The 18,543-nt window shown below is 34.1% G+C and overlaps 2 protein-coding genes across 7 annotated transcripts; one reads left to right on the top strand and one right to left on the bottom strand.

Moving 5' to 3' along the window:
* Window positions 1–286: 286 nt before the first annotated feature.
* LOC123010777 (calcium-independent phospholipase A2-gamma-like) lies at window positions 287–4,972 on the top strand. Of its 4 annotated transcripts, XM_044407886.1 has the most exons (9): window positions 287–429; window positions 489–539; window positions 591–907; window positions 962–1,099; window positions 1,145–1,418; window positions 1,567–1,772; window positions 1,822–2,013; window positions 4,390–4,606; window positions 4,662–4,972. In XM_044407886.1, exons 3-9 carry the CDS (start codon window positions 611–613, stop codon window positions 4,913–4,915), a joined length of 1,578 nt encoding a protein of 525 aa, XP_044263821.1. In that variant the 5' UTR covers window positions 287–429; window positions 489–539; window positions 591–610; the 3' UTR covers window positions 4,916–4,972. The 4 variants fall into 4 exon arrangements, with proteins under 4 accessions (XP_044263821.1, XP_044263820.1, XP_044263823.1 ...); XM_044407885.1 differs by having other exon boundaries at window positions 287–539; XM_044407888.1 differs by having other exon boundaries at window positions 287–539; window positions 4,525–4,606.
* Window positions 4,973–6,488: 1,516 nt separating this feature from the next.
* Window positions 6,489–14,065, bottom strand: LOC123011457 (pollen-specific leucine-rich repeat extensin-like protein 1). 3 transcript variants are annotated; one of them, XM_044408893.1, is made up of 6 exons: window positions 13,922–14,065; window positions 13,667–13,722; window positions 10,743–11,479; window positions 9,948–10,691; window positions 9,622–9,894; window positions 6,489–7,369 (listed from the first exon to the last, which is right to left on the bottom strand). In XM_044408893.1, the coding sequence occupies exons 2-6, from the start codon at window positions 13,713–13,715 to the stop codon at window positions 6,884–6,886; spliced, it is 2,289 nt and encodes a 762-aa protein (XP_044264828.1). In that variant the 5' UTR covers window positions 13,716–13,722; window positions 13,922–14,065; the 3' UTR covers window positions 6,489–6,883. The 3 variants fall into 3 exon arrangements, with proteins under 3 accessions (XP_044264828.1, XP_044264826.1, XP_044264825.1); XM_044408891.1 differs by lacking the exon at window positions 13,922–14,065 and adding an exon at window positions 13,782–13,900 and having other exon boundaries at window positions 6,489–7,366; XM_044408890.1 differs by lacking the exon at window positions 13,922–14,065 and adding an exon at window positions 13,782–13,900.
* Window positions 14,066–18,543: the final 4,478 nt, after the last annotated feature.

An 18,543-nucleotide genomic window follows, 5' to 3' on the forward strand; every position in this document is an offset into this window, starting at 1 on the left:
AGATTTGTGGCAAAATTTTGCTAAAACAAATCGACAAGTTTAGTAAAAAATTAATTATTAATTATTATTAATTATAAACAAACGGAAAAATCACAATATAAGGCAGAAAATAGTGCCATTTTTGCATTTTTCGTATTTTTTTAAACTGGTTTTAACCACTTTTTATCTATAAAAATTAAAAATAAAAGCTTTCAACACTTCCCAATCTTTAGTAAATTTGGCAACATGACAACTTTTTCTATTCGCATCTGGTGAATTTTGTTTATCGATTTTTTAAGCTGGCGACACTGAAGCCCAGCAATTGACGTTTAGATTGTAACAAAAAAATTAAAAATGTAAATGCTGTGAAATGTAAAAACATTTAAAGCGATGTGTACATTGCTCTGTACAGGAAAATAATTATTTTCCAATCTCCGAGTAGCAAAATTTGTGAGTAATTTCCATTTGAGTGATGATCCACTTGTGCCAGTTTGTCATTAAATTTTTAGACATGTTTATGTTAAATTTATGTTCAAATAACTTAAGAATAATGTAGTAAGGTATACTTTCACGTTTTTAGAAACTTTTGGAAGTAACATACATTTTTACAGAATTCGTGAAGCGCATTAAAATGCCTGTAAATCAGTGGAAATTTCTTATTGTCTTGAAAGATTCTCTTTCAAAGTTAACCAATGACAAGAATTTACAAAACGTTTTCGGCAAAGATTCATTCCAAGTTATTTACAATAAGTTGCCAACCGATCTTAACAACACCATTACTAAATATATTGGCCAAATAAGTCATTTTAACAGACTTGCCCGTCATGATTCTGAAACTTCTGGTAATTTACCAACAGTTTTTAAGACGAAACCAGGAATTGAGGCAAAAGTTGCCCCAAAATGGAAAAACAAGGGCAGAGTATCAAAGGTAATTGCCTTTACGTGAATGAACGACACAATTAATGTTTTTTTTTCCTTTTAGTGTAGTATATCTTCACAAACTCACCATGTTATACTATCATTGGAGTCAGCTGAAAACGAAGATGCTTTGCTTAGTAGAATTGAGGCTTTTATATCGCACCTACAGCAATTTCCTGAAGGACGAAATAGTGCCATTAGAGTAAAGTACTTTAAACTCTTTTCTATTTTATCTAATTTAATTCAGGCAGGAGCGGTACGAATTTTACTGAGAATTCGCCAAAAAGTGCCCAATAGCAACATTCAAGGCGCAGTCAGAGAGGCACTAGCAATATTGGGGTACTCAGATCCTGTCAAAGCTAATGGAATTCGAATTTTGTCAATGGACGGTGGAGGAATCAGAGGATTGCTTATTCTAGAAATGTTGAAAAAACTGGAAGAGTTGACAGGGAAGCAGGTTCATGAGTTGTTCGACCTAATTTGTGGTGTCAGCACTGGAGCCATTCTGGCGTTCATTTTGGGTATGATAATGAAATTAAGTTGGCAACATTGACTATCAAACTTAAACGTCATTCTGGCATTGCTGTCTAGCACCATAGTAGTAATTCAGTATTGCCAATAGATTTTTTGTCAATAATTTACAAATGCTAAAAATGTAAATCTTTGAAGGTATTCATCGCAAAAACGTGGACGAAGTCGCCGCGGGGTACAAGGACATAAGCATGGAGGTTTTCAAGCAATCGCCATTATGGGGCACTAGCAGCCTAGTATGGAGTCAGGCTTACTATGATACATCTCTGTGGGAGAAGAAGCTTCGTGAGCATTTGGGTAGTGATAGTCTTATTAGAACCTCGCGTGATCGTGAATGTCCTAAAGTAATTATTTTCACAAAAAAATACCATATTTGTAATGAAATTTTTTTAGTTGTGTGCTATCTCAGCTGTCGTAAATCAGTCTCGGTTGTCAGCTTACGTATTTAGAAACTATTCTCTGCCTTGGAGAGTCAAGTCGCAATATTTCGGGGGAAGTCATCACGAAGTGTGGCAAGCAGCGAGGGCATCGGCTGCAGCCCCCACTTATTTCGAGGAGTTCAAATTGGGCAGTTTTCTGCATCAAGTAGGTTCAGCTAAATTCCTGATCAAGTGTTGCCATCTGACAAAAAAAAAATTACCAGATCCAAGTTGAAAAAATCGCCAAATTTACATCTTTTTTCACTAGGTGTTGAAAGTTTACGTTTTTTTTATCTAAACTGAGTTGCTAAAGCCGAAGAGTTTGATAAAAATGTAGTTAAATATTTTTTGTAACAATTTAGTGATTTTTGACTCGATATGGCAAAGTTTTCAGCTTAAAAATCTGCTTAAACTTGCGAAAAAGACAAAGATGACATAATTTTCGGCTTAATTATGTGATTTTTCTGCTTGTTTTTGACAGAATTTTGCGAAATAATGCGTTTCTAGCCGAAAAAAACGGACTAAAACCCTTTAAGTAGTATAGTGTTTGACATTATTTGTTTTTGGTTTGTTCTCTCGAAATCACACGAAACACCCGAAATTTTCGACCAACTTTTGGTTTCTCGGCTTTAATTTTGCACAAAAACCAGTTTAATGAACAAAATAACGTTGATTTTTACCCTTGTTTGGATAAGATTTTGCAAAATAAATTAGCTTTTGGTTTAAAAACGAATTAAATCTAGTGAAATAAGGTGAAATTAACATCAATTTTGATATAATTTTGTAATTTTTTAGACTGTTAAAAAAAATTCAAATTTTTTTCGGTTTTATCTCAAAAACGTGCTTAAACACTCACAAAAAGCAAAAAGAACGCCATTTTTGGCTAAATTTGTTGAATTAATGTTGAAATTGAGTAGTTAAAACCTAATAAAGCTTAAGAGTTTGATAAAAATATAATTTTTTTATTAAAATTTAGACTTTGGACACAGTATGATAAAATCTCGCGAAAAACTTAGTTTTTAGCTTGAAAGTCTGCTTAAACTTTCAAAAAATAACAAAAATGAAAATTTTCGGCTTATATGATTTTTCTGCTTGTTTTTGACAAAATTTTGCGAGATGATCGCGTTTTTAGCCCAAAAACGGGCTAGGTAGTATAGTTTTTGACTTTATTTGTTGACTTTTTGATTTGTTCTCTCGAAATCTCACGAAACACCCGAAATATAAAACGTGCTTCAAAGCATTTTTGACCAACTTTTTGTGGTTTCTTGTCTTTAATTTTGCACAAAAACCAGTTAATCGAGCGAAATAAACAAAATAACATTAATTTTAATTACTTTTTTGTGATTTTTACGCTTGTTTGGACAAGATTTTGCTAAATAAATTAGCTTATGGTTCAAACAATGTTTGTTTATGTTTAAACAAAATTTTCTGAAATTTTTTTTTTTTGGTTTTATCTTAAAAACGTGCTTAAACACAAAAAGAACGCCATTTTTGCCCAAATTTGTTGAATTAGTGTTGAAGCTGAGCAGTTAAAGCCTAATAAAGCCAAATTTGGTAAAAATACATTTTTTTTCTAAATTTCGTTTTTTGACAAAAAAATAGAGTTTTTAGCTTGAAAATCTGCTTAAATTCACGGAAAAAAACAAAAATGAAAATTTTTGGTCTAATTCTGTGATTTTTCGGCTTGGTTGTAAGATAATTTTGCGAAATATTTAGCTGAAAATCGTGCTAAAACGCTCGAGATATAATTTTTAGGTATAATTTTCGACTTTTTTTTGATTGTTTTAGTGAAATCTCGCGAAAAACCTGAGATTTTAGTACAAAAACGTGTCCAAAAGCATTTTCGACCAAACTTTGTGGTTTCTTGATTTTGCCCAAAAACTAGTTGAATCGAGTGAAACAAACAAAATGACATCGATATCAATTTTTTTTGTGATTCTTAGGCGTGTTTGGACAAGATTTTGCAAAATAAATGAGCTCCTGGGTCAAAAACAAAGTCGGTTGAGTGAAAAAAAAATTCTAATGTATTTTTTTTGTTTTTATCTTAAAAATATGCTTGAACATTCAGAAAAATGGATAAATTACACCCATTTTTGCTTTGTTTTGTTGAATTTTATTGAAATTTTACGAAATAATTGTATTTCTAATACAAGGCAAAAGTAAATTGTCATTTTATCTTTTAGAAAAACAAATAGAATTTTTTAAACAAATTTTGGTAGTTTTTCATTTTTGATATTTTTTTTATTTTCGTAAGAATTTGGCGAAATAATCTAAATTTTCATTGAAAAACGTGTAAAAAACCCGAAAAGGTAGCAAAAATAGTACCATCTATTTTTGACCTAATTTATTATATCAATATTTGTAAAATTGGTAATTAAGTTTTTGTTGCAAAATCACTAGATCTTGTGAAATTTCACCAGATCTGGCAATAATGAAATTAAGTTGGCAACGGACTGTAAAATTGCGATGTTTGTCAGAGTCAGTGATGCCAACTCAATTTCACACTGGTGTGAGATTTGCGAGCATGGTGTGGCGTTTGCAGGATGGGGGCATTCTAGTTAACAATCCGACTGCAGTGGCTTTGCATGAGGCTAAACTGATCTGGCCTGAGACTTCCGTGCAGTGTGTTGTGTCGTTTGGGACAGGAAGAACGATTCCTTCACCTGGTGATTTTCAGAAAGAGTGTGAAGATAGCACTAGCAGTACCTCATGGGCTAGCAAATTTTATCGAATCCTGGATAGTGCGACGGACACTGAAGGTGATTCCTGCTAAATGAAACACCTCCCGAAAATGAAATTGTTTTATATTTCTAGGCGTCCATATCATGTTGAGTGATTTGTTACCAGCGAATGTGTATTATAGGTTTAATCCATACTTGACTGAAATGATTAGCATGGTGGAGATTAATCCACAGAAATTAGAGCAGTTGCAAAGAGATGCGATAATGTACCTGAGGAGAAATGAAGACAAGTTTCAAGAAGCAGCAAAAGTGTTAACGGAGGAGAAAACGTATTTGCAAAAATGCAAAGATGTGATTAATTTCAAGAGAGAATTGTACGGTTTATAAACACATGACATTGAGTTTTAATTTTATTAAAGAATAAAAAGTTTGGACCAAAGGAAATTTTCGTTTTTTTTTTTTGTAATATATTCAGTTAACACACCAAAGCGGTATTATAAACCAGAATAATAATAATTAAAAGTTTCTTAGTTAAAAAGAAGTATTTGCACAGCATTCTAAATTGCAATCAAATTTTGATTCGCGATTAATTATTATTTGATGTTTGAAAAGTAAAGTAATTGACAACTTGAATCGGATTTGTTTAGTCCTGAATTAAATTTTATTTCATCTTTTCTAAATCGATTAAACTAAAACTAAAATTTTATTTTCACTTTTAAACAAAGGTGAATTTTCGGTAAAAGTTCATGTTTGGACGTATCAAGACGCTATCTCGTAGCCAATCACATGCTAGCATCTCGACGTCATATCAGGCGAATCGGAGGATTGTTTAACCCTACGACTGTAAAGGGCGCAAAAAATGGTGAACGTGGAATTGTGTAATATTTTGTGACGTTGCGAATGGCTTGATTACGCAGTTCCAAACAAAGACTTTTTACAACAAAACTGTTTCGAAATGGGTTTTTGTGGATCTTGCCGTTTTTTGAGGGGATTATTACAATAATGAACGAATCAGTCTTAGCTTTGCTCCCATACGAGTTAATTGCATTGTAATGATTGTCTGAATAAATTTATTATTTCGTGGTTCTGTGCGAAATTATGTAGAAATAGGGGGTGTACTATCAGTGCGTACGTGTTGGGTATTTTCGAGTGCCTAATAGACATTTAGTAGTGCGCGATTTTTTAAATTTCGAGCTATTAGTGAGTGCCAATGGGAGAAATAGGGGAAACAATTGTGGATAAAGCGTAAGTCAACAATGTTTGTTAATTTTTTAGAAAAATCACATTTAAATTTTATTTAATATTTTCAACTGATTTACACATGTATTATACACAATGTACAAGTCGTCATATAGGTGTTAAACGACGTAAATTTTTAAATAAAAAAAACACATTGAACTGATTTTATATTTGTTAATTTTCAGTAGGTCCGTTTAAGAAGCAGAGGCGAATTGCTACAAAGGGTAGCAGAAGAAGATGGCATAAAGGTCAGTGCATTTCAATTTTTTATTTTGTTGTTAATTGCAAATGGAAGTGTGTGAATTTGTGGTTTTTGAGTGCAACAATAAGTATTTATTAAATTATGACTAGAAATTAGTTGTTTTAGGTAAGATGTATTATTTCTAAAATTCTTTTAGAATTCTTCTTTGTAGAAAACTACCAAACTAACAAAATAAATATAATAATAACAAAATGATTTTTTTTAGTAGTAATTGATCAGAAAAAGCACAGTATAAAAGACGACTTCGGCTCGTATCGTAAATTTCATCTTCATGGAAATGGCCAAGTTTCTCACTTGTTGAATAATATACTATTTATAAATGAATAATTCATATAAACCTATTTTGTTCTACGCGAGTAGTTTTGGAATAAACAATAGTTTAGAGCAAAAAAACGTGAAAATTGTATTTTCTGTGGAAAGAATGATAAAATTTGAAAGGTGTTGAAATTAATCAAGTCCTTTGAAAAATACTATTTATTTTATCACAAAGTTACTTATTGATACAAAAAATACATATATGTAGCCCTTTTGCAATTGACATAAAACCCATCAAAGACACTAAAAGTTAACATAACTAGTACTTGTATTAGTTGTTTAAACAAAAGAGCAAATTACATACATATAAATTGCACATACCGTCAATTTCATTAATCAGTCTGAGTCATACAATAAATAGGTACAAAATCTCATTCCTTAAAACCAAACAGACAAAAGTTGTTTCTGAAAACTACATTGTTGCATCAACTAAACTTTGAAATTCGTCAACTCACCCTAGACAATAGTTGTAATATACAATCAAATAAAACCATATTGTTACAATATATACTCTTATTTACACGTGTTCACGGAACACATTACTTATTCTGATTCATTTGTTTATTGGCACCTTGCACACCGTTCATTTGCGGTCGCGGAATGTTCCTCACGGGGCCCAACGTGAGCATCGTGGTGGCTCCTAGCGCCGCCACATTGCCGGGATTGCGGCCGTTGATGATGGGCAAGGCGAACATGCCATCGGGGCCCGACGACGGAAGGGGGATGTAGTTGAAAATGCCCAACGAGCTGAGTTTTTGAAAAATGCCCGGCTGCTTCAAGTTGATCAGAGGCACGCCGATCTCGCACATGCCACTGCTGGTCTTGTGGTAGTTCTGGCGGTGCTTGCTCAAACCCAGGGCATTGGGGTACTGCGCTGGGCATAGGTCGCATCTGAAGGGCAAACCCTGCCGTTGGGCCGGCTTCGGGCCAGGGCTGGAAGTCTTCATTTGCTGGGAGACTGCGGAAGCGTCGTCGGTTAAGTCGACGGTGGGAAGATGAGATTCCTTACCAGAGGAATTAGGCTGCTAGAAAAAAAGTTTTTTAACGGCCGCCATTTTGGAATTTTTTGTAGGGTTGGTATTGATCACGATCGTAAAATAGTCAAGTCTGGAAACTCCATTCATAAATACGTTTGAAATTGAATTATTTTTTCTGAATCGCGGGTGGTTATGCAGGGCAACTATACCCGTGGCGCCTTCACGTGGTGATTTTATTAATTCGCTGTTTGACAGCATTTTGGCAGCTAACCACAAAATTAAAAAGCAAATTTTTCTCTATTTCCACCGTTTCTAAGCATTTTTGCCGCTTGTGTGTTTTAGGATGGCTTTCTTTGATTTATACTTCATGTTTTCTTGGTTAATATCTTGTTTTCTTTCGTTCTGTTTAACTTGATTTTTTATCTAAATTAATTAATAAAAAATATTTTTTGGTTTTGAATTTGTCGTTCAATGTTTTTGGCAATCAAAAAAGAAAATATATTTGGTTTTTCTGTCTTGTTTACACAAAAACACTTCTGCAGATGCTCAGAATTTGTGCTGTTTTCAATTGCACGACAAAATGAAGTAGTAAACAATTGTTTTTGGGATGAAAGAAAAATTGGACCCTAGGGCAAGGGATGAAACTCTAAATACTTCAAGAAAAGACAGAAGCTGTCAATTACATTTTGAGAAAAAAGATACAAAATTAGAGAGAAAACATTTAAAAAAACATTTAACATTGAAGCATTTAATCGACTAGGGTTTTGAGTTTTGACATATTTGTATCAGTCTAAGAAGTAATATTTTGTCTTTAAAGTCCTATAGATAAATGAGTTCATAAATGTACCAAGTTTTTAAAAAAATATTTATTTCTTTACTCTGTTTACAAAGTGTTCGCTCACCACAAAAACAGATCCTGAAATTGTCTTTATTGTTACTGTGGTTTTCTTTATTATTCAAAAAATCTTACTGTACAGGGTGCTGCATTTTGGATGTCCGAATAGGGAATCTCCGAATCTAAGATGTTTAGCCAAAAACGAGTGATACATTCTGGGGCTCATTTTTTGAGAAAATAATATTGGTTAAAACCGCATCCCGCTATCGTCTCTTGTTTTCGACTTACAGACAAAAGTTGACATTTTGGCGAAATCTAAAAAAATTCATATCTTCGTTATTGTAGAAGATACGGATTTGAAATAAAGACATTATACAGGCACTTTATTTCGAAGAATTTAATAATGTAGTTAACAATTTTTTTCAGTTATTAGTTTAGCCGTAATAAAATAAGCTTGTATTTTTTTAAATGGAAATCATAGGCGGCTATGGCAATTTTGAAAAGCTTATTTTTTTCTGATTTAAAAATTATATATTTGTAACAGAATATTTTTTTATAACTATATTTAAAAAGTGAAATACATATTTTGTTTGATAATAGTTGGCCACTCCAAATGTGTAAATAATAGTCAATAAGAGTTTTGTGAACTGTAAAATAGATGAAAAAATATATACAATTATAAAAAAATTTAAAAATACGATACGGTAGAAGCATTGAACAAATATGCGAGCGCCTCAGAAAAATTATTACATATTTTTTAAAAATCCAAAAATAGGAAAAATAAATGTGTCAACAGTCAACACAATTAGAAAAAACATTTTTTTTATGATCTAACGGAGGTAGGATAACGTTTCACATAGACGGAATTTGGGTATATCGTCATTTTTGTGTCATATAAAATATATTTTATTGAAGAATTAAAGCGGCTTTTTTTTACAACACTCTATGTATCACTTGAACTTGCAATGGTAATGTTTGCTTGTTTAAAAACAAAGAAATGTTATTAGTCGCCAATAAGTTGATTTAAAATTTATTTTGCATTTTTTTCATTACTTAGTACTTAGAAAACTCTTTCATTAGTGACACTGGTTAAATATAATATAGTTTAAATCCTTTTCGTTGAATAAACATATTGTACTTTATCTGTGGCGCTTATTAAGTTGTTTATTTGCATTTTTTTTAACAATTTTGACAAGCCCACAGAAACCTAACAAATTATGACAAGCGCTAATTTAATATTTGACATTATTTACGCACGGCGACGTCATTTTTCGTTCATAAATACGCAGTAATTAACGTAGTATCCGATAGAGGCACTACGGGTATAGTTGCCCTCAAAACCTACTGAGATCCAGATTTTTTAATTCAATTTTGAAACACGAGTTTCCAGACCTGTCTACTTTACGATCGTGGTATTGATGTTTAGGAAATGTCAAACATAATCAAAAATTTGAATAAAACATACCTTGTTATTATTTTTCGCTGATGGAATAATACTAACAGCTGAATTGAGGTTAAGTTGCGGTGGAATCGAAGATGTGTTCTTCTGCGTGTCGTTCTTCTCCTTGGGCTTGGGAGTAGCCGTCACAGTAATTCCCCGAGTGGCTAAAATATTAGCTACGGCCTTAGCATCGGCTTTTTTCGGGCTTTGGGGCCTCGGTTGTGGATTTCGTACCGACAAGGTTATAGAATCTGAGAGATGCATCACGCTACTTTCCGATGGTTCAGCCGTACCACCCTAAATCAAATGATGTTACCAACTTCATAGATCAAAATTCCTAAATGACAAACCTGGACGCTTTCGATTTGTGGTAAACCCCCATCTGTATTTTTCGGTTGCATGCAAATCACTTGACAATCCTCGTCGTCTTTATCCGGCGTCAAGACATCGAGACGTTTTTTCTTCGCTTGGAGTGCTTGAATTTGCTCTTGAGTTCTTTTAACAGATGGTTGTCTCACGTGACCATTTTGGGCAACCGGCATTCTGGGTCTAATACTGCGAACGGCGGTCATACCACCGCCTCTAGGTCGTATCATGGGCGCTCTTTGCCTCACCATGGGTTGTCGTTGGTTCATGGGTTGACCAGGCATCCTTTGCGGGGGCATCTGTCGCGGCGGAGGCTGTTGTCTGGGTCCCATGGGACGGTACGGCTGGTTTTGCTGGGCCTGAGACGACGGCGGTTGTCCCATCTGGGGTGGTTGTCCCATGGGCGGCATTTGAGGTTGTGGCGGAGGTGGCATGTGTTGGGGGTAACCGGTGGCTGGGGGGTAGTACATGGGATTCGGAGGTTGGTACGGTTGATATGGTTGGGGGTACATGGGTTGTGGTGGGGGATGGTACATGTGGGGTGGTTGGTAGGGAGGGGGATGGGGCGGAGCTTGGGGGAATTGTTGTATGTTGATGAGGACGTTCTGTTGGTGCATTCCATTGCTGGTGGGTTGGAGGCGGGAGACTTGCTGGGCTAAAGCCTCCATGGGAAGACCCGCGAGGCTATTCAATGGGTTTTGGTTCCCATGGTTCTGGTTATACAATTGCTGAAAAGAAATTAATACAATTTGGAAGGCTAAAAATGTCAGATTTCTTACCAAAGCCCCCCGATTTCTATCATCTAATCGATCGAGAGGAATAAATTCACTATCACTGGTTGTAAACCCAAAATCCTTGGCCCTTTCATTATTATTAAAGATTGATAGTATGTCATCAGTCCCGGGCAATTTCAAAGGATCCTCCATCGAATTATTCCACCCATTATCCTTCTTCCCTTCCTCTCCACCCTCTTCGGGATTATCATCAGTAATCTCCGTGATAGTCAAGGGTTCCTTCAGCAGTCCCGTCGTTTTAATCCTGATCTTGGGATAATCGCCCGAAGGCTCCGGAGGCGGCGTCGGCTCCGCCCCCGGGATACTTCCGCATTCCGACCCCTCCCCCATTATTTCCTCAATTTTTGGAGAGTCGCTGTTGGCAGGCGACGCTGCCACATTCACTTCTGCAAAATTCGGCGAGAAACTCACATTTGCTTCTTCCTGCTCCGATTCCTCTTCGATCCTGTCTTCTTCATGACTCTCGCCCTTTTCTTCCTCGAATTCCGCCAGATTGTCGGTCGTTGAAGGAGAATTGCTCGGCGACGTTACGATTTCGAAACTGTTTCCGGTCTTGCTCTTGAGAGTGATTTTCAGGGGCGGTAGTTGGACGCGAGTGAGTTGCACTTGCGGCTGCTTGATGTGGTGGAAAAGGTGGCCGTAGAGGAAGTGTCTACTTGTGAAATTTATGTTGCAGTCCCAGCATCGTAGGGGGTTCAGGTCGTCACTGTCGCTGAAATTCTCTAAAAAAAATGATAATGGAAATCGGAGAGTTTAAAAAGTTAAGAAAGTTTTTGTTCAATTCTTAAACGATAAAACTCACAGATTTTCTGCACAGTAGATTAGATAGTTCAAAAAAATTCAAATTCATATTTGACATGTCTCAAACTTTCTGTCATGATTCAACGTTGCCAACTTAATTCCCATGTCACAGGCGACTTTAATAAAAAAAAAATTCCAATGATTTTAAACTGTCAAAATCACTAACACTAGGGCGCATTGTAATGTTGGTAGTATTGTATTCGCCAACTTTAATCGTCCAATTTAACGTAATGTCAAGAAAATAATTTATCTCAATCAAATCTTTCGAATTTCTGAGATTCATGTAATCAGATTCGCGGTAATTTAGCATAAGGGCAAGTTATCGATAATTTGCACACGTACTGAGTCTGATTGGATGAATCTCAGAAATTTGAAAAAATTGATTGGCTTAAATTTTGTCAGGTAAGTGTGCGGCATTATTTTTATTTCATCATCAATGATACTTATTTTAAAGTAAAAATTAAATTTGATGAGGTACAGTTAGAGACAAAATACTTTGGTCGTCAATGTCACTTGAGTGACATTAAATTATAAAGCATGCTTTAGGACTGTTAACCTTATTTTTAGCTACTGTCAATCATAGTTGACAAGTTGTACATATTTTTGATAGAAAGGTATAATAGCTGTCATTAATTTGAAATTGTCATTCATTTTAACGTTAAAGCTTGAATTACATTAAAGTGTCAGAAAAGTGACGACCACCTGTACTACTTTTTAGCGCGCATTGTCTAGTAACTTTAAATTAATTAATTCATTGATGAAAAGACTGTAGCTTGAAAATTATTTAGATGCTCAATGATTAAGCAACAATACCAACCACATGTGTGAATCAGCTAATGAAACTATCAACAAAAGTAAAATAAATCCCCTGAAAAGAGTGACCTCTGATTCGAATATGAAGTTGACAACATGGAATAATGTAGGCAGAGGACATAAAAATTGACAAGTGTCATACACAGGTCACATTGACCCAAAATTTATTATACACATGGTATTTTCTATTAATTTCAAATAAATAAATATACAGGGGTCCAGAAAAAACGTTAAAAAAATGTGTGATGTGGTTCCTTAGGTCAGTATTTGTAGAACAAAAAGTTTCATGGACCTACGTATGTACGGAAATGTTTCCTATAAGGGAGTTAGAGAGATAACTTGAACGAATCTGTAGGGAAAAAAATACGTTTTCGAAGACAAAATTTTTCGCCTTAGGTTGGCCGAGGAGGCCTTAACTAGGTAATATGTGTAGTAATTCTGATTCTAAAAAGATTCCACCAAAATTCCAGTAATTCCAAAAAAAATCCACCAAAATTACAATAATCCATCGGAAATTAAGTTGGAATAAAGTAAAATTACAGGAAATAATTTGGAATTAATCTGAAAACAATGGAGTTACGATATTCCAAATTAATTTTCATAATTCCAAAATAATTTCGATAGTTCTAAGGCTTCAGTTAAAAAAAAAATTATGTCCGATAATTCCAAAGAGAATTTCAATAATTCCAGAAAAATTCCAGTAATTCATAAATAATTCCCAACAATCCAAAGATAACTTTAATAATTCCAAACACATATTTCCAAGCTATTTCGATTAAATTCCAATAAATTGTTATAGCTAACGGCCGCTCGAATGCAAAATTTCGTAAATTTATAATTGAAAAAGACCTTTTGTGCACCATTTCCGGATAAAAAAAGAAAAAAATTGACAACACTCACAACAGTCGACTGAAAATCAGTAGACAAAAAAATAGAGCATTTATCGCAACAGTATCATTTTCTTATGATAATCTGTCAATTCAAATAAAATTCATTACTACGAAAAATGATAAGTTTAAAAATTGATAAGTTGTAATGTTACATTGCCAATCAATGTGAATATCTATCCAATTTAATAAATGCATTTATCATTTGATAAATAAACGTGATAACGCAGCGTTGGGGAGTGCAACAAAAAAAAAACACTCAAAACCTCATCAAAAGCTCTCCGCGCTTTCAAACTTGTTTGAAACTTCCAAATAACAGCAATTAATTTTGTTGGTGGTGGGGGGTTGTTATAACCGATTAGCACCGACAGCAAGCAACGTGATTAAAACAAGCACAAAAATATTTACCAGTTTTTAAGGCCGCCGCCTCGTTCGAAACATCTCCAGTAGTTTTCATTTTTGGTCTGAAACAAAAATTTTTTTTTACTATTCATCACTGTCAATCGCTGATAAATCATCATACGTCATTGTCAATCAATCGCTGTCAATGTCAACTAACCGCCCGGTTAACTGTCAACGGTAAAAAGCAAACAATTGCCGCCGAATTCGAATAAATAACTAGGCAATGCGCAAAACCTCGTTAACAGCCGACTAAATACTCACAAGCATTGTCGGCGAGAACGTGACGCATCCGATCAGCTCGAATCGTGAAGGAGAGCCACGAAAAACGCCACTTTCAACCGAATACGCGGATGAAATGAGAACACCAACGACTTTGGGGGTACAAGGGGAACAATTTGATGGTTGCCGGCCGGTGGTGGGGCAAGCGCAAGCGGAGAACCACGAGAACCATTCAAAACCACGCGGAGTGGGGGGCCGACTGAGTGAAACAGGCGGTGAAACTCCTTTGTTCGACGTGAAACACCGGCAAGCCGAGCCGACAACGGCGCAGGGAGGGGGAGGAGGGGACTAATTGCGCTTCACAAACATACCATTCGGGAGATTATCGTTATTTCGGGTTACCACTTAATTTATGCAAAGTTATCTTATCGCGTGGTACGCAGCCTTGAACTGTGATTAGATAGATAATAACATAATGCTGTTGTTATTACTGTTCCACCAATTGTGCTGTAGCATGTTTTTTGTCGTTGTTACGACTTGGTAACTTTACGAGGGGGGAGGGGGGGGAGGTCAATAACTTCTCCCCGCCGTGCCACATCGACACTCCACACGTTTCACATCGAGTTCATACTATTTGAACTCACTTTAGTTTAATTAACTCAATTCATAAGCAATTCGTTGCTAGAAGGTTGCGAAATCGTCATTAGCATAACGAGTCGTTGCGCATTAAACCCATTTAATTACCATAATTCTAATGTAAGCTGATGGTTACTTTGTAAAAATGGAAATTCCATGTTTACATCAGTGCTAATTAACCCAGGTTTCTATTATGAAGTGGGAAGCGAGGTTCGATTAAAGCAAGTTCTGTAAAGCTGTGTTGTCGCAAGTTTAAAACCGGATTTTTACAACCGGTTTATTTTTACTCGAGTGATCGTTTATTTTGGGTTCTTGTCTCCGACTCACTTTAGAAAAGGACATGTGTTGAACCTATTTTACTGAAATTTCTTATTTTGTATTTATACACGGTGACCAGCTAACAATGTTTCAATTAATGTTTTGTTTAGTATGAAATGAAAGTACTTCACATTCTATTACACAAACGCAAACGTTACAAAAATGACCATTTTTATCATTCACTATTTTACTTTTCAGCTATGGAGTAAAACTTCTATTTTTGCGCCTAAACATTTTTACTTTTATCATGACATTATTGAGATTTATATTTCTTTTTTGTCTCTTTCATTGCTTCAGAAATTTCTGGAGAGGTATACTTTGTAGATCATCAGCATTCGATATTTTGCACTACTAACTGCACTAATTAAAACACTTTCAATCCTAACGTATGATGTTTGTTTATAAGCGTTGTTATGATTTCATTAGTTGCAAAGCGTCTTGATTATTTTGTTCATTTATTTGCTAATTATAGTGCTGCTCTTTGCTCTCGAGCTAAATACGTTTGCGTATAAAATTGTGTGTTATTTGTAGTAAAGTTCACTGCGTGCGGCAAAATAAACGTTCAGCTTCGCCACATAAACTATCACTTTCACTCGTCATAACATAATATACTATTCTTGAAACTACGTTTTTTAATTTTTCAGAACCTACAGTGTGGCTCAGTATAGATTTTCTCAGTCATTATTGATTGCATTAACTTAATCAAATCAAGCATTAAACTATTCATTTTGTTAAAAAAGCTTAGAGTGATGAGCTTTTTTAGTCATATTTTTACAATAATGAACAATCATTATAAAATTATAAGAACTATAAAGGTGGAATATAAATAGAGTTATTGGTAGTATAGTAAAAATGTGGAAAATTTGCATGCAAATTCTGTGAAAAGAGAGACTTCCTGTGGAGCTGCAATAGCTGCTATGCTTGCAAATCTTACACAAACACGAAACAAGTTCATAAATTACATATTATGTACTTCAGGACACGAGGTTCATTATGTTTTATTTTGTAACATTTTTTAAAGGGTGTTTTAAATGTCTCCACAGAAAGTTATCGATTCTCAGAAGAACCATCGAGGCAAACCACCCTTATCTTGAAACTACCTGAAAGAACCCAAATTCTTTTGTTGTGAGAGAAGGCACACTGTTCTATTTATTATAGGAAATATATAAATAATAAAACTTTTAAAAAAGTGTACCTAAGTGATTTTTTTTGTTAGTTACCTGCATCCTGTTGTTTCCCCCGTGGGAGTAGCAGACAAGTTATCCAAAGAAGTATTTTGCACTGCTTTCTGATTTGCCCATCTGTAATTATATTATTTTTAATTTCTACAACATCCGGTAATAGTTACTAGTAATGCAAGGGAGGAAAGTGTATCTTTTCCTCTCACAGATGGAAGTTACTGCCAGAGGCTTGTCGAGAGCAGTAACCACCCAGGAGGAAAAAGACACCTACATCCAATGTAATTCATATATACAATAAAATTTACTAACAAATCAAAATTTTAATACAATATTCACAACATTTTAAACAAACTGCCTTGAATATTTTCATGAAAATATGTATGTTTCATCAAGAATACAATTTTTCGAAATTTTCTTTTGTTTTTGAGTTCTACCAAATTTTTTGTTTTTTTAAATGACAACCCACTATCAAACCATTTTTCTTATGAAGGTTATGATCTAAGGATTATAACTATCTACTTTATATTTAATTTAATCATAAAAAAAATCATAAATTGTAATTTTAATTATGTATTATTTTCCGGAGGTAAATGATTTAAAAAAAACCGCTTGATTCCATACTCACTCTTTAAAATGTTTTCCACTGAATCTACTCTTTACAATTTTTTATTTTATACACGCTGGATTAGAAAAAATGTCTTAAGCCATAACTTTAATTTCAAAAATATGACAATACTTCTTTGATCAAAGTTGAACAGTTTATCGTGAGCAATTTGGTGTGAGCAACTTTGTTTCAAGAAGTGTTGGAGTTATGACTTGGGGCGTAACTTTTAATCCAGCCTATGTATTTCTCAAAAATGTTACCATTTCAATTCGATGATCTTCACAGAAAGTCAAACTTTCTATGATTGAAAAAACACGTTTTTATTTTTTATTAATTCTAGTCCCATGCTACAACGAACAGTGTTAATTAGTGACAAAATACCAAAATACTTAAGTGTATTTTATGTACTTATAAAATAAGTTACCATTCGACGTATTTTATAGAAGAGCGGATATAAATGGCAACATAAGAGGTAAGCTTATAAATACGCCATTGAGATAGTATAAGTGTTGTAAAAATTATTACATAGTTACACGCGCTGCTATTTCAGTTACATGACTTGATTAAATATGTAGTACAGGATACACCGTCGTAAATTTTAATGAATTTAAACTAAATATTTGTTTAACAATAACTTAATAAGAAAACTGTGTTATACAACTTTTCTATTTTAAAATAATCTATCGAGTGATCAAGAATAACTGCTCAAGTTGCCACTTTTTTTTAAATGGTACAACTGGTGCTGGTACAAGTAAAACCATATTCAGTTTTGAAATGTTGCAAACAGGTAAATTCGAAAATGATTTTTTTCTTTTTATTAAGATTATTTACTGGGTGTTTTAGCTAAGGCTTTTTCCTCTACGAAAAAGTCTATACTGAAAAAACAATTTTAAAAAAGAACATTCTTTCATATTTTATTTTTTTCTAGAATAAAATGTTGAAATGTGCAATTTATATTGCAATTTTTATTTTTTTAAGACAACGGTACACATACTTTTGAGTTCTTGAAAATATCTAAAAAATTAAAAGGATACATAAATCTTTTATAGTGTGAAATTTTATTGTTTCAAAAGATTCTACATAAAGAAATATACAGGATGGTTCAGAACTCGCGCCTTCGAGAAAAATGCCGAGTAAGGTAAGATGTACGTACCTTTAATTCTTTTGCAAAACTTTGATGAATGGGTCCTAGAAAACGGTTTGATGGATCGATTTAAAAATTTACAGCAATATGGGGGGAACACTAAGCTGTCAAAACACGTAAAAACATTAGTCTCCCCATCAATATTAGTGAATACGCGGTGGATTTACTAAAACAACACAAAAACTCACTTTTTTCTCTTTTCTTTAAACCAATGTTAAAGGTCAAAAAATATTTTCCAAAAAATCATAAGAGGATCTTATAAGGTTTTTATTCCAGTTTTTGACATTACCCTTATATTCTCTGTGTGGTCATTGGAGGATCTTTTTTCATTTAAAGTCAGATATCTCAGCGACAAATTAACGTAAAGGGAATATGAAAAAAGCCTTTTAAAGGTGAACATACACACTATCCGGCCTATGCATTAACTTAACTTAAAAAAATCCCCACGTCCGTAGACCAAAAACAAAAAAAAAAGTTCTCGCAGTATTACTTACAATTGTGATAACCGTAGCACAGAAAAATATTTGCCAAAAGATCTCAAAACTAGAAACTTAAAGTTTTAAAATGGTTTTTTTAATCTAAATACGACCATTTTTGCGATGAGTTACAGCCTTTCAAAAATCACCAAAAAATTTAGGAAATTTTTTTGTCCCTTAATTTTTTGGAGTGGAGTATATCAATTATTATTGTCTTAAGAGTAAGAGTTTATCTTGATGTTAAGCTAGGGTTTCCTACAATATTATGACGGCGATAACGACGTAACTTAAAAACGGTCCCATAT

This window comes from Tribolium madens, unplaced genomic scaffold (assembly GCF_015345945.1).
Source record: "Tribolium madens isolate multiple individuals breed KSU strain unplaced genomic scaffold, Tmad_KSU_1.1 Scaffold_91;HRSCAF=231;Tcas5.2_LG7, whole genome shotgun sequence".
NCBI classification, from domain to species: Eukaryota; Metazoa; Arthropoda; class Insecta; order Coleoptera; family Tenebrionidae; genus Tribolium; species Tribolium madens.